The 14,381-nt window shown below is 51.1% G+C and overlaps 1 protein-coding gene and 1 long non-coding RNA gene across 5 annotated transcripts in view; one reads left to right on the top strand and one right to left on the bottom strand.

Moving 5' to 3' along the window:
• Positions 1-6,543, bottom strand: part of ZBTB16 (zinc finger and BTB domain containing 16) — a 189,924-nt gene extending 183,381 nt beyond the window's left edge. For 2 of the 4 annotated variants that reach the window (XR_005069345.1, XM_037065648.1), the window contains exons 1-2: positions 5,132-5,433; positions 715-2,072 (exon numbers count right to left, since the gene is read on the bottom strand). Coding sequence is in view for 3 of the 4 variants with exons in the window: in XM_037065648.1 (XP_036921543.1) it covers positions 715-1,982 (1,268 nt within the window). In the remaining variant the exon portion in view is untranslated. Of the gene's footprint in view, positions 1-714; positions 2,073-4,780; positions 5,112-5,131; positions 5,434-6,525 lie in introns of those variants that run through there. The other 2 variants (XM_037065650.1, XM_037065649.1) reach the window with 2 other exon arrangements.
• Positions 5,608-13,380, top strand: LOC119000550 (uncharacterized). The gene is made up of 3 exons (XR_005069346.1): positions 5,608-7,066; positions 11,027-11,095; positions 12,957-13,380. It is a non-coding gene; the product is annotated as an uncharacterized LOC119000550 (long non-coding RNA).
• Positions 13,381-14,381: the final 1,001 nt, after the last annotated feature.

The following is a 14,381-nucleotide window of genomic DNA, read 5'->3' as shown; positions in this document are numbered from 1 at the left end:
CTGGCCTGAAGTGGCATTCCTTCAACATGAGCAGAGATAGAAGAAGAATATGGCTCTGCAGGCTGCAAACCCGACTCTCAGGCCCATCCTTCCCCCTGAATTTAAATCAACTTCCAAATGTGTTTGCAGGAAAAGAGTAAGAAGGGACAGGGGAAGCCACGTTCCTGGTGATGAAGGTTCACCAGGAGTGATGTTTGTTCAGAACCTGCAGCTGCTCTTGTGGCCCAAACAGCACCAGCCCCTCCCACCATCCTAAGCTGCAGCCGGCCTGCCTTGGCAGGGCCCCACTGATGGGAACGTGGGTACCTGAAACCTGCCAACATGGCCAACTCTAGGCTGTGGGAGACCTTCGTCCTCATTCCCACTTTCTCCCCTCCCACCATCCACTTTATTAGTCACTTCAGACAAAAGAGAACAAACCCAACAGCAGAACAAGCAAATGGGAGCCCAAAAGAAGAAAGAGGAAAGAGCCTAGTAAGAAGCTGGGCCCATGGGTTCCCCAATGCTTAGGAAAGATCCCATAACCTTTACCACACTTAAAAACCATAACCCCAACTCCAGGACTTAGAAAGAAGTGGTATTTTACAAATAGCAGGGAAGACAAGGAAGCCAGGGAAGCCAGGCCCCAAGCCTCGGGAGAAGCCAGGTACAAAGGCAGGGTGCCAGGGCCAGCAGTTGGCCCTGGATGTCAGGTGAGACTGGCGAGGGACCTACCTGTGTTGCTCCACAGCCTCATTGTCAGGAAGCTCCACCCCACACACACTGCACTGCTCCCCGATGGTCCGGCTCTCCGACTTCATGCCCACGGCCAGCTCACCCAACTTGTTGAACAGCTCCCTCTGGATGAAGCCCTGTGGCAGCAGACCCCCATAGGTACTGAAGTCCATGGAGACAGCCAGAGTGGGCTGCACGTGGAGGCCAGAGGACACTGAAGACGGCATGCTCAACACAGAGTCAGCCTTATGGTTGGGCAGCACTGAGTAGATGCCCAGATGTTTCTCAGCTGTGGGCGCCGGGTGTTCCAGTCGGCCTGGGGGACCCTGGCCAGCCTCAGCCAGGGGTGGCAGCTGCTCAGCACTCTCCTCACGCCCATAGTGCAGCTCCCTAGCACTAGTGATGACACTGCTCCGAGTTGGGGTTCCGGGCCCCTCTTTGCCCCTTTCCTCTACCTTGTCCCCCATCCCACCTGAAATGCTAGACTCAGCTGTCCCAGGGCTATCCTGGCTGGGCACCTCATCCACCTGCATCATCTCTGTCTTCACCTCAGCCACCCCAGGGTGCCGCCCACCCCCAGTCAGAGTCGGCTCCTCAGGCCCTGCAGGCGGCTGAAGAGTTCCCTGCAGGAGAGACTGTCCTATGGTCATCAAACTGTCCACTGCAGCCTTGGTGGGACTCGTGGCTGAAAGGCCAAATGAGGTGGAGACTGATGGGCTCTGGTCCGCCATGGGCCCAGGGAGGCTGTGTGCTGCCACACTGGCATAGCCACTCTCCTCACTGGAATGCTTCGAGATGAAGATGTTCTTGAGGTACCGAGGTTTGCGGTCCTCTTCTTCCTCTGCCCCACCGTCCGCCATGGTGGCCTCTGTGTCATTGTCATCTGTGGCCTGGATAGTCTCCAGGATCTTCAGGCACTGCTCCTCCAGGTACTCGATCTCCAAGATCTCGGCTGCGTACAGCAGGTCATCCAGGTCCTCCGCCTTGGCCTGCAGTGTGGCCGTGTATGCATACTCCAGAATCTGCTGGAAAGTCTTTGGGGAGAGGAAGTCCAGAGTATAGTGCTGGCTGTTTCGGTGGAAGAGGATCTCAAACATCTTGCTGGTGCAGGCCAGCACAGTCCGGTGGGCATGGAACTCCTGGCTGTCCACCATGATGACCACATCGCACAGCGTCCCGGCCAGCCGCATCTGGTTGGCCTTGCACAGGAGCCCCGTGGGGTGGCTGGGGTTCTGCAGCTGGATCATGCCCATGTTCGTCAGATCCATGGTGCTCCCTGCGGCTTAGGCATGAGGCTCTCTTTCCTTCCTGGCTCTGCGTGGTGGGGCAGCGTGCGTTTCCTGGGCCAATGGAGAAGGCTAGAGAGGAGAAAGGGAAAAGAGGAAAAAGAGATGACAGAACGAAAAGTAGATTAGTCAGTGTCCCTAAAAGCAAGAATTCAAGCAGTATGACACAGCACCCTGCCCTCAGTCGGCCAGCAAGAGAATCCTGGAGATTTTAATGGAGGGGAAGGGGGCTTCCTAGAACTCTGGGAGTCTGCCTTTACACATCCACAAATGAGAGCAAAGAGAATTTTCTGCCATTACCTATTCCTAATTTACTGTCAGGTGAAGTAAAATGCGGATTACCGGGGAGTCTTCTGAGTCCTGGCCTTCCTGTAAGTCTAAAAGTGGGGGGAGGGGAATCCTGGAGAAGGACAACATGCTATGAGGAAGCACCCAGCACTTAACTGATAATTAGTAAAAACTGAACCCCTGCCTTCAGTCAACTTAAGCACTCGATTTCCCTCACGGCCCCTTGCGCAGCCACCTTCACCTTCAAAACGAAGTTGCCTAAACCCTGCTTCACTGGGGCAGCCCCCAAAGCACAATCAAGCCTAGGTGGGCTGGCAGCCCGCTCGCCAGCCCACAGAAATCTATGGGCAAGGGCTCCAGGCCCACCCTCTCACCACCGGCCGATGTCATGACGGCCTCTGTCTCCCCACTCTTCTCAGCACTGCCAAGGGCTGACAGACACTGACCCCCCTTTTAGACACTAACAGGAACACATACACATTACCCACACATTAGCTTGGGTCACTTCCATCCACAGGTGCCTCAAAATATTGTATGTGTAATCCAAAATCTGAACTGTGAGTATGCATTACACACCAACCAGAGAGGGAGAGACACAGTCAACATATGGGTGCACGCTTACATAACATGCTGCACTTACTTACCTCCTGCCCACAAGTGCCCAGTGGACAGAAGGATCTATAAAACACAGAAGGACAGGTCACGGAGGATCTAAAAAGAGAGATCATAAGAAATAGGCATCCCTGCAGCCAGGAGTGCACATGCTAGGAATATGACCTCCAAGTGTGCCCCACAGGCTCCCAGGAGTGGTCAAGTCCTGTGACCGGGAGCAACAACTGATGCTGGACGTTGCTCCTGGGTGCTAGAAGTGATATTGGCACCAGCATCTACGGGGAGAGTTACAACCAGTATGAAGGAAAGATGGGGCTGGGAGACAAAGGCCTCTCCCAGAGCGCAGTTCAGGATCAATAACAAGGCGCTGGGACTCCCGAGCCTTTTGAAGAGTGTTAGACCTCACAGGCCCGGTCCCCTCCAGCCTCTGTCTTGCTGAGATCAATATCGCAGTGAAACGAAGTAGGAGCAAAGCTGAGCAAGAGTTCTTCCTCACTCTCCCAATGCTCCCTGCTTCTGCCCTCAGAAGAAGCCGCATGGATTCCAGAGCCAAAATTTCTTACAGAAAGGGTAAGCGGATGGCTAATCAAGACACTTTTGCTGCCCACCTTGGTATGAGGACTGAGGCCACCACCAGTGGGACGACCAATCCTCCCCGACTTGCCACTATATGCTTTCCCGCAGACTTCTGGGTTTCGGAGAACTAGGAGGGAGCAATGGAAAGAACGGAAGCTGGGCTACCTGGATTCCTTCCCAAAAGCAAACTCCTTGGGTCCTAAGGGAAATCAGGATGCCCTCGGTCAGCCATCACCCCGACCGACGCAGCTCAGCGCCGGCAATCCGGACAGCGCTGGCTGCAGCGCCCAGCCCGGCGGCGCGTAAGAAAGCCGGCGGTAACTCGCTCCAGCTCCGAGGATCGATCCCGCACTCACATACCCCCACTTGTCAGCCACCCCCACGGAGACTTGAATGTGACTTCGGCAAACTTAGAGAGACAACTTCTCCAGGGAGCCAGACCGTAGAAGGAAAGGGAGCCAGACTGTAGAAGGAAAGGGAGCCAGACTTGGGGAAGAGGAAAATAGAAAGAGACCCAGGCGAAAAGCTAGAGTCGAAGCAGTCTGGGCGCCTAGACGAGATCGGCGAGGAGGTAGACCCACCCCGCCGCTAAAGGGAAGCACAAAAGCCCCATCAAGGAGAGTTGTGGGAGAAAAGGCTAGAAGAAATCCATCCACCCTCCCTCTCTGACCCGGGGCCGTGATCCCCGGGCCGACGGGCAGGATCTCCGGCCTCAGGCCGGCACCGCCAAGCAGCCCTAGTGCCCGGCTCCGGCACCGTGCACAAGTTCCGGGGAACCCGCTAGTGAGTCGGTACCGAGTGCGTCTGTGCGTTCCAGCGGGTCTGCGGGCCAACGAGACCCTGCGCCTTTCGAGCGCCCGCGGGAATGTTCCAGGGGCTGCGCAAAAGAGTTCCCGACGCACTGGGGTGGGAAAGGCATCCCGAACGCATCAGGTGCAGAGCCAGGCACCCACCGAGTGCGACCGGTAGCGCACAGCGAGCTCCGGCGTCACGGCCAGTCCCACCGAGAGCCGAAGAGGGCCCAGAACCCTGAAGACCCTCCGGAGCTCTGCCACGGCCGCCCCTCTCTCTTAAAAAAGGGGGGGTCAAGTCCAATCAAGAAGGAAAAGGGGGGACCCCTCACAGCGTTTTTCAAAGAAAAACAAACCCAAGCGAGTCCCAGTCTTGCTCCCCTTTGCCCCCAGATCCACTCTTCTGATCCTCTGATTCTAGCTTCCCAGCCGGCCAGCGAATAAACACACAAACCACCACCCTATCTTGTGCCCGTGCACCGGTCCGCATACATATGAGATATGAGCACCCACCGGCTCCCAGCTCCTCCGAAGACTGCCAGTGGTACAAAGCCTCCGGGTCCCCAACCTGCCGCTCCAGCCTTCAGTCCCCGCAGACTGCGTTGCCCCCAACTCTCACCCCGACCGTGCCCTGGAGTGGAAGGGTTGGGGTGGCAGCTGAGCCCAAGCTGACAGCCGGGGCTCCTCGTTCTAGCCGACCACCAACGGCTGCAGCAGCAGAAAGGGAACAAGCCGAATAAAATAAGGCACAAGCCCAGCGGCCGAGTGGCCGAAGAGAACGCGCCCCCCAGACCTCTCCCACCCAGGGGCGCCTCTGCGCGCGGCTTTGGTTGGGCGGTGCGCACCTCCCGGCCCCCCACTCACCGCTGCCTAGCCAGGCGCTGTGGGGTGGGTGTGCGTGCCTCTGGGGGGAGAGGGGGTGTGCCAGTGTCGGGGAGGGGTGTTGCTGGAGAACTGTTGCTCTCGGTATCACGGCTGCAGCGGCGGCATCGCCCGGCAGTTCGCAGTACCCGCTCTCATTGCCCTCAACTCCTCTCTGCTGCGAGGTTAGCAAATCACCACCGGCTTCGGCGCCTCCGCCGCGTCCCACGTCAACACCGAGCCCCCTCCCCTGCGAGGCCCCGGCGCCTCTCCATCTTTAGTGCTGGCGGCTGAGCCGGGCTCCCTGCCCACACCTACCCCCCTTCCCTCCCCCCTCCTACCCTGTCCTCTGGCTCAGCCCGCCCACAACCCCCCACCCCCCCCCCTCACCGCTCCCCCTACTCCCCCCGCAAGGGGCACCGGCCAAGCCGCTGCGTGCTACCCGCCCCACCCCTTCCCTTCCCTCCCCTTCCCTCCCATCCCCTCCCTTCCCGGCGCTCTGCGCTCCAGGCTTCGCCTGACATCTAGCTGCTGCTGGGGCGCCTGCGGCAGCCGCTGACTGGCCAAGCGGAGAGGAAAGAAGGAGCTCATGGAGAAGAGTTCCAGGGACTCGGAACGCTTAGTGGCGGCAATGGAGTTGAGGTGCGGGGAGCAGCCCCCACCTTCAGCTCCCAGGTTTTTAATTTACACTGGACGGGGGTTTGTTTCCCTTGCTTCTCCAGGAGCGGAGTTTTGTCTCTGCTTCCAGTGTTTGCTCCAATTCAGTGCGAGTCATCTCCCCTTTCATTTTTGCTCCGGGCTCAGGGCTGCATCCTCTGTGCCTCAAAGGTCGGTTTTAGATAGTCACTTTTCCACCCCTAGCTCAGGCCTTCTGTGCCTCCCAGGTGCGATGTGCCCCTGGGCGATGAGTAAACGAATTGCGAGAAGTCCCCGGGCGCAAGATTCGTGGGCCCTGGTAAACCAAGTAGAGAGGGTCCACCGGGATCCATCGCTGGAGATGGACATCCGATTTTAGCTGTCTCTATCCCTGGGGGCTGAAGTCGAAGCCCGAGGAAAACTTTTATCTCTCTCAGTCTTACCCGCATCCTCGTCTTTAACCCCAAAGGAACCTGGTTGGAAGCACTTCCCAAGAACTCTGCCCTGTTCGGCGCAGTCTACATGGGGCGGTGAAAACTTGGAGAAGCTCCAGACCCCTCCAAAGTGCCTCCCCGTCTCAGCTGGCTGTTCCACTTTAGAGTGAAGATCACTAACCTCCGAATGGAGCACGGGAAGAAATCTGCCCTTCCTCAGCGGCGGGGTAACTCCCTTGGAGAGTCCCGTTGCTCCTTTTCTCTTGAACTTGGGGAACAGGAGGTGGGAAGCCCTCTTCTGGGTGCAGGCCGTGGTGGCCAACTAACATTCAAAAGCGTAGTGCTGGGGTATCTAAACAGGCCCCTGAGGTCACGCAGTCGTAGAAACACCGGGATTCAAACACGGAGTCCCGAGTCTTCACATTCTGTCCTTGACACGCGGGTAGGTCAAAGGTTTTCCTCGAGACTCACATATAATCACATCCGGATGTGTGCCTCTGGCACTGCCCCAGACGGAGAGTCAGGCCTCAGAAACTGTAGGGTCATGGAAGGTGGCAGAAGCCATCTAAAGGGGGAAAGAAATCCACTTCCAGCTGCGAAAAGCCAGACAGCAAAGTTTACAAATCAGAGCTGATCTGGATTCCCAAGAGCTGCTAATGGGGTAGTCCCAAGGACAAGCAACTCCGTTCCGGCAAGCATCGCTCTGTCTCCTGCTCCCAGGAAAGTGCAGGGACCTTTGGCAGTCCAGAAGAAGGAGAGGACATCAGAGGGCAGAGAAGTGCACAGGGAACTGCAACACCTACCTGATGCACAGGAAAGCCCAGGCCATGGGTTTTCCTTTTGACCAACGATAAAGATGATTTTCTAGGTAAGGTGTATGCAGTCTGTAAGAACAAAGGGATTTCAAGAAAGTTAAGAAAACTGGTCGGCAAGGAGAGGAGAAAAGACCCTCCTAATGTTTCACCAGGGAAATAGAAAATCATTAAAATGAGTGCGTTTCAGCCTAGATGGTGCCTGATGAAGGTTGCTGCCTCACTGTCCCCATCCACTACCAGCCCCTCCCAAGTGCAGCAGCAGGAGAAGCACACAATTAGCCCTTGGTCCTGATCTCCTATTAATCCTCACACCAGAGAAAGAGAGAATCTCTGGGGACAATGGGAGAGAAAACAATCCTCCCATAGTACTGGACTCCCCCCACCTCCATACCATATTCACTCTATGTGAAAATCTCCCTTGCTTCATAAACTCTGCCCATTAAAAAGTCCAGCCTTGTTAGTAAGTGTTAAAGAGAGATTAATGTCTGAATTTAAGAGGTGGAGAAGGTAACAAAAAGGAGGAAGGCAGGCTAGGCTGTGGGCTGAGTGCCAGCATTGGGCTCCCAGCATTTCCACTTAGCTCGAAAGGCTGGCTGCACAGCAGTTTGATAAGGTTTATTGGGCCCAGATAAAGCGGCAGCAGCCCTACCACCCAAACTGGCACCGTGCATAGCCAGAGCTCCGTCCTTGGGGCCCTGAGAGTCTGATGAGAACCCCCAGTTCAGAGACTTTTAGGGCACCACCTAAAAACAAGCAGAATGGAAAATTACAAGAGAAAACGCTCTCTCCCCATCCCGCTTTAATGTTCATATACTTGTAGTGATTTCTTTTTCCTTTTTTTTTTCCTTGAAGGGTATGATAAGGAAAGCTGGGACATCAGTTCTTGACAGGTCCTAAAAATAGAAGAGCCCTTCCTCTGGGGAGAGGTCATGTTGGAGACAGGGGAATAGATGGGTTGACCTTTGGATGGAATTCCACTGCTAAATCTTCCTATTCCTTCACCTCCTCTTTTATTCATATACCTCCCACTGGTAGCAGCTAGTCAGAGCTCAGTTTGTGGACGAGTAGGGTACATCAGGTCTAAGAGATCCTACTGGAAGGAGACAGTGGGAATGATAACTCATTCTGAGCACGGACTCTGAATCATAACATGTTACCTATGTTGTTTTATTCCATCCTTATAACAACCCTATTAATGCAAGTGCTATTATTTCCCCCATTTCTGCAGATGAGAAAACAGGCTCAGAGAGGTAAAGTGTGCTACTCAAGACAATAGAACTATGAAACATCAGAGCTGAGACTTAAAATCAGAGCTTCTGACTGCAAAGCTCCTGATGATCCTAAACCTCAGATTATACAGCCTCTAGCAGGACAGAAAGGGAAACGAGGGCGTTTCCTGTTTCTTCCCCTCCTACTCCACTGGGGCCAAGTCCTGTGCAGCAGTCAGCCAGACCCAGGACCAGACAGTTCACTGAATCAGGCTCCTAGGTAAATGGATTTAGATCCACCCTCCAAGGATCTCTGCACTTTTTCTCCTTCCTCAAAATCTCAGGCAGAAGTTGAGGAGGGCATTTTGAATTACAATAAAACTTGAACTTAACAGATGCCCAGGAAGAAGGTTGTAGCGTGTTTTAAGTATTCTGATTGAGTGTTAATGGATTGTTGCAATTTATTTTATTCCAACTCCTCATTTAGAAAATAGCTTTAAATTTTGAAGGTAAACTTTTCTATCATGATAAATAAATCAAGGGCTCCTACCTTTGGGGAGAAGAAGCTACTTTGCATCTTCCCCCAAACCTTGTGATGAGTGGGGAATGACGCATTTTCAGAGAAAGATGCAAGCAGTAAATCCCCTGAATGGAAACAAGGAGTCCCCACAACTGCTGAGAACCCCAAGTAGCCACGGGAAGACACACCAGGCATCGCATGCAACCTCAGATCTTTACCTCTCTGGGGACCCTTGGGGGATGACATAGCAGACCTGTTGTGTCCTTTTCTTATGGCAAAGGATCTTACGATGCTTCAAGGTCATCATTATAAATACCTATCAGCTAGATTCATGTGATGTCAAAAATTAGGCTGAGTCACCCTGGCCAGGTGGCTCACTTGGCTGAGCATCATCTTGTACAGCAAAAGGTTATGGGTTCAGTCTTCAGTCAGGGCACATACCTAGGTTGAGGGTTCGATCCCTGGTCAACCCATCAATGTTTCTCTCTCTCTCTCTTCTTCTTCTCCTCTCTCTCCCCCTTCATCTTCCTCTAAAATTAATTTTAAAAAATCCTTGGGTGAGGTTAAGGTGAGGACTCAAAAAAATTAAGCAGAGTCAAAATTTCCCTCAGTGCGTACAGGGTGGGGCAGGTAGGTTTACACTTGTTCATATGGAAAATAATACAATAATTAATAAATAATACAAGAATAGCCCTGGCTGGTTTGGCTCAGTGGACTGAGTGATGGTCCGTGAACCAAAAGGTCGCTGGTTCAATTCCTAGTCAGGGTACATGCCTGGGTTTCAGGCCGAGTCTCCAGTTGAGAGTTTGCAAGAGGCAACCCCACATTGATGTTTCTCTCCCTCTCTTTCTCCCTTTCCCTCTCTCTAAAAATAAATAAATAAAATCTTTGAAAAAGAATAAACTGTTTCACATACTCACAACTGTAAACCTACTTTTGCCCTACCCTGTATGTTAATAGTTTTCTATGTTTTGTCTTTTTTTAATGTTTAATTCTTTCATGTCACTTCCTTAGATGCCCCCTCCAGAAAACAGAGTGGGGAAACAGTCAAGTCTTGTGTGGGTGGATTCTGGTTAGCTGAAGCCCAGAAAACCAAATAAGAAGATTATTTCTTTGATTAGTAATTTCCATCTTCTCCCACTCCCATCCTTCCCCCTTCCCCCAGTCCTGGTTAGTGCTGTGCCTCTTTAGGGCAGAGAATGACGTTTCAAAAAGAGACAAAGAGGGTTATTTCTTTTAGCCCTTGAGGCCTTGAGTTGCTCTGACCCCAAGATCTTTGTGATTGAGGAACAGAAAGCTTTTTCTGTTCTTTCTCCCCAGCATATTGCAAATGGTGTTGGGACCTAATGTTGTCAACTCAAATAGCAAATCTGAGTTGTTATTAATGCAAAGATGCCCTGAAGGGGTAGGCAGTGTGGATGAAATCTGCGACGGATGTTATGGGAAAGAGTGTTTATAATTGTAATGGGATTTAATGTACACTGGGACCAGATGATGGCAGCCATTTAAAAAAGAGATGCTTAATAAGAGAGGTCCCTTAATGACAGGCAGTGGGGCTCAGGTTATTATGGAAGAAGCACAGTGTTCACTGGGTGTTACAGCCGTGCACCAGGTTTTACACCGTTTTCTAACAAAGCTTTGGGGTGAAGCACAGCAACCATTGCTGTCAGCTACTGGGCATAATTTCTTAATGTTGTCTTTGAAGGGGCATCTGCACATGAGAGAAAGGCATGTTCTCCCTTTGGATACACGTAAGCACAAACATACCGGTCCCTGGCTAACACTGAGTAGTTCTGGGTGATTCTGGAAATCTGCTTTGTTCTGAGGAAGTCAGCCTCAATTTCAAAACTAAAATTCTGTAGCTGTCGAGAGACGCAGTTTCCATACAGTGTGCCTGAATTGAAGCAGCGTGACTCCCAGAGTCCCGCGGCTGAATCCCCAGGCACTGTGCTGAGAACTAACCGCCAAGTCCTGATCAGAAAGGGGCTTTTCTGACCCTTCGCTGTTTCCTTGTGGAGAGACCAGGAAGAGGGGAGTGTGTAACATTTCCTCAGGCTATTTAACTCGCGAGGTGTTTCAAGTTACAGATTTCAGTGCCAGTAGCTGCTTTACAACTGGAGTCACACTCAGAAGTGCCACCAGAAGCACCATGGTCCAGAAATACAACTCGTGTCTAAGTTGCACTAGTCTATGTATTTCGGCCCTGATGTGAGAGAAGCGTATGAAAACTACTGTGTTCATCTCACACAGGACTCATCCCCAGTTACTGCGCTCTCTGTTCACAGAGCTTATGATCAGTCTCAGAGTCTTTAAAGCAGAATATTTCATTCATCCTGACAAGGAAAAGAAATGAGGTAAGTGAAAACTGAACTTCCAATTGTATACTCTCCGGAGCTGAATTTCTGGAGAAGTTACTCTTCAAATAGAAAGGATACACAAGGTGAACTGATTTTACTCAGTGATGGGTAATTTAAGCCAGTTACATTAAAATTATTACAGCAAAAGAAACAGTGGTATTCGGTGAAGTGGAATTCAAAATCTGAATGATTTTTTAAGATAAAGTAAAACACTGCCTGGGAGTGAACCCCTGAGGTAAACTCCCCACCTCTTTCCTGTTCGGGCAGAGTGGGTAGGAGACGGGGTGAAGGCTGCCGTGGGCTACGAGCCAGGCTTCCGCCTTCCCAGTCAGGGCAAGTTCAGTCGTCTCTTTAGGAAGCCACTGTTGGATCTTTGATGGAATCTTCACCCCACCCCCCAGTCAGAATTAATATCTCCCTCCTCCAGAGGTCCTTTATCACGTTGGAATGTCTGTTACAGCATTTAGCACCGGCTGTCTTGTATCGGACTGAGTTGTGTGCATTCTGACCACCCTCTCCGCTGCGGGTTTCTGGAAGACCAATGTCTCAATCTTTTTAAATTTAGTATTCCCATTCCCAACCCTCAGAATAGAATCTACCTCTGCTTCTTAAATATTAGTGAATGAACTAATTGAATGAATGCGTACATGAATGAATGAGTGAACAAACGAACATATACACCAAGTGTTTTAGAAATTCCGGAGAGGAGGTACCATATATTCTGTATATATGGTACCATATATTCAGATATTCTGTATCCCAATATTTAGGGCAGAATTTTGGGGGTACTGATGGGTTTGTCACTGATCCTTGAAAAATCAACGAGATATAAATAAGGGTTGGGATAGCTATTGAATTTAATTGTATATGGCTACTTGAGGTTATAACTAGGTTTCTGTTTCCATTTCTCTCTCCTTCAGGGGCCTAAAACCAAGCTTTTCTCAATGTCTAGGAACATTAATAAATACTTACTAAATTTCATTGAATTAAAATGAACTGACTTGAAGCTCACTGCTCATTATCCCCATAATGGCCTCACACTCCCAGCCCCAACTAGCTATTAGTTACCCAGGCCAGGGCTGAGAAGAGAGTGTCCACGTTCCTGCTAAGGACACCAGCGGGTGTGGGACTGCTGACTGGACCAAGCACCGGCCTGGGAGATGTGCATGAGGCACATGTACTGAGGGATCAGCTCTGCCGTTACCACGTGTGGCAGAGGCTGGCTAGGCCTCTGCAGCCGCCTTCTTGAGCGCACAGGAGATTACATTTTCCAGTTTACCTCGCTGATAGGTACAGGCCATGGGGCTGAGTCTGGCCAATGCATGGATCATGAGCACGAGTCCATAATGCCACTGCCAGGACTGGCCCCCTCAAAGCCCCTATGTGGAATCCTACAAGACCTTTTTCTTCTGTCACTGAATCCCATGAGTGTATAAGCTAGTTACCTTGGAAACTGAGTGAACAAGATGGTAGAGCCAAGATGGAAAAAGCCAAGATCCCTGAATCACAACTTGGAGGGGACCTGCCTGCCTGCCTGCCTCCTAAGAACACTCACTGTTGACTTCATATGAACAAGAAGTAAACCTTTGATGTGTTGAGTAGAGTTGCCAAATAAAACACAGGACACCCAGTTAAATTTGAATTTCAGATAAGCAATGAATACTTTTTTAGTAGAAGTATGTCCCAAATGTTGCAAAGAGAAGTCATACTAAAAAAAATGCTACCTGAAACTAAAATTTAAATTGGTATTTTAAAAAATCTGGCTACCCTAGCCTTTAGCTATTATATATTTTGGGGTTTGTGCATTATAGAAGTTAACTTTACCTTAATTATTAATACACGTGGTTCCATTTGACAGAAGCAGCAAGACCAGAGTGTCTGAGCTGGGATTCTGGCCTAGGACAAGGGGCTTCCTTCAAGTCCTACACAGGACTGGATACACAGGGCAGGTCCAGCTGGAGAAAGAAGCATCCTGTGTGAACATGGTCAGGGGAAAACTGGGGCATCTCTGGACAGTTTCTGTGAACCTCTTTCTCCAGGTGCCTTTTCCACTAGACTATGAGGTCTGTGGGGGGAAGGGTGACTGTGGGACTTACCCCTGTGTCTGCTGGAGTTGGCACATGGTGAGCGTTGAGTTCTTGTTTGTGGTGGGAAAGGAGGTGGGAAGGCATCATCACGTGGACCCGTCTAAGGCCTTAGGGAATAAAATTAGAACTGTTGAGAACACCGTCAAGTCACTGATTTTCTCATCCTCCCCTTCTTCCTTTAATACCCAATGTAGCATAAAGGCTGAGAGTGGGGACTCTGGTTTGCTCACAAGGGTCTGTGCTCAAACAGCACCACCTTTTACGTCCTGGGTCAAGTGTTTGAATTCCCTGAGCTGCAGTGTCTTCATCCGTGTTCTAGAGGCAACAGTGGTCCTCACCTCACTAGCCCTTCTAGAAAGATGCACAAGGGATGCTTGGCCCACAATAAAAGATCTGAAAGTGTTAACTATTCCTTACAGTGATGTCACGTAATCTTTCTCTCTCTCCACTCTCCTCCTACAAAATACCTTATGAATATTGGGGGTAAGGTCTTGTGGTAACTTTTAAATCTTTTTAAAAGGGCGTAAGGTGACCTGTGAGTGTTGATGTAACTGTAGCTGTGAGCATCTGTTTGTGGCCTTATTGTCCTCTTCTTGTTCCCTTCACTGGGGCGGGATGAGGCCAGCGGGCAAATGCAGAGCGAGGCGGGGAGTGTGGGAGTGGTGGTCATTTTCACCTCGTAGCATGACGTGTTCATTAGTGTGGACGTACGTTAAGCGCAGCAGCCTGGTTTCCTCGTGTTAAATAGCAGTCATGCCCAACTGGCTCTCCATGTGCCATTACTCCGAGTGATTGAGCCAATTTCTTCCTCCACCGTGACTTTAAGTTGTAAACCTCTCAGCCAGACAGGGAGGCAACGACGGGCTGCTTGTTGTGATTATTATTAACCTTCTGGGTTATGCCTTCAAGACCAAGGGTCCATGAAAAAGCCTCGGATAAGGCAGGCGTGGACTGGGGACGTCCTACCACCCACCCTTATCCAGGTTACCTGCATATGTTCACTTTGGCCTTGCAGAGAGGCTCAAGCCCATCCGCCTGTGGTGAGTGACCCCTGTGCTGGGGGAATGGTAGATTGTCGGGTGTTCTCTGCTCCATTTGGCTGGAGATAGGAAGGAGAGTTATGGGGAAGCTGTGAAAGTTGTAAGAAGCTGGGTGCATCGGTACTCAGAAGTCATTTGCCATCCGTAATTTTTTCT

The sequence above is a fragment of the Sturnira hondurensis genome, unplaced genomic scaffold, assembly GCF_014824575.4.
Source record: "Sturnira hondurensis isolate 20B ecotype Veracruz unplaced genomic scaffold, ASM1482457v3 Scaffold0015793, whole genome shotgun sequence".
NCBI classification, from domain to species: Eukaryota; Metazoa; Chordata; class Mammalia; order Chiroptera; family Phyllostomidae; genus Sturnira; species Sturnira hondurensis.
This window is presented reverse-complemented; position numbering and strand designations above follow the sequence as displayed.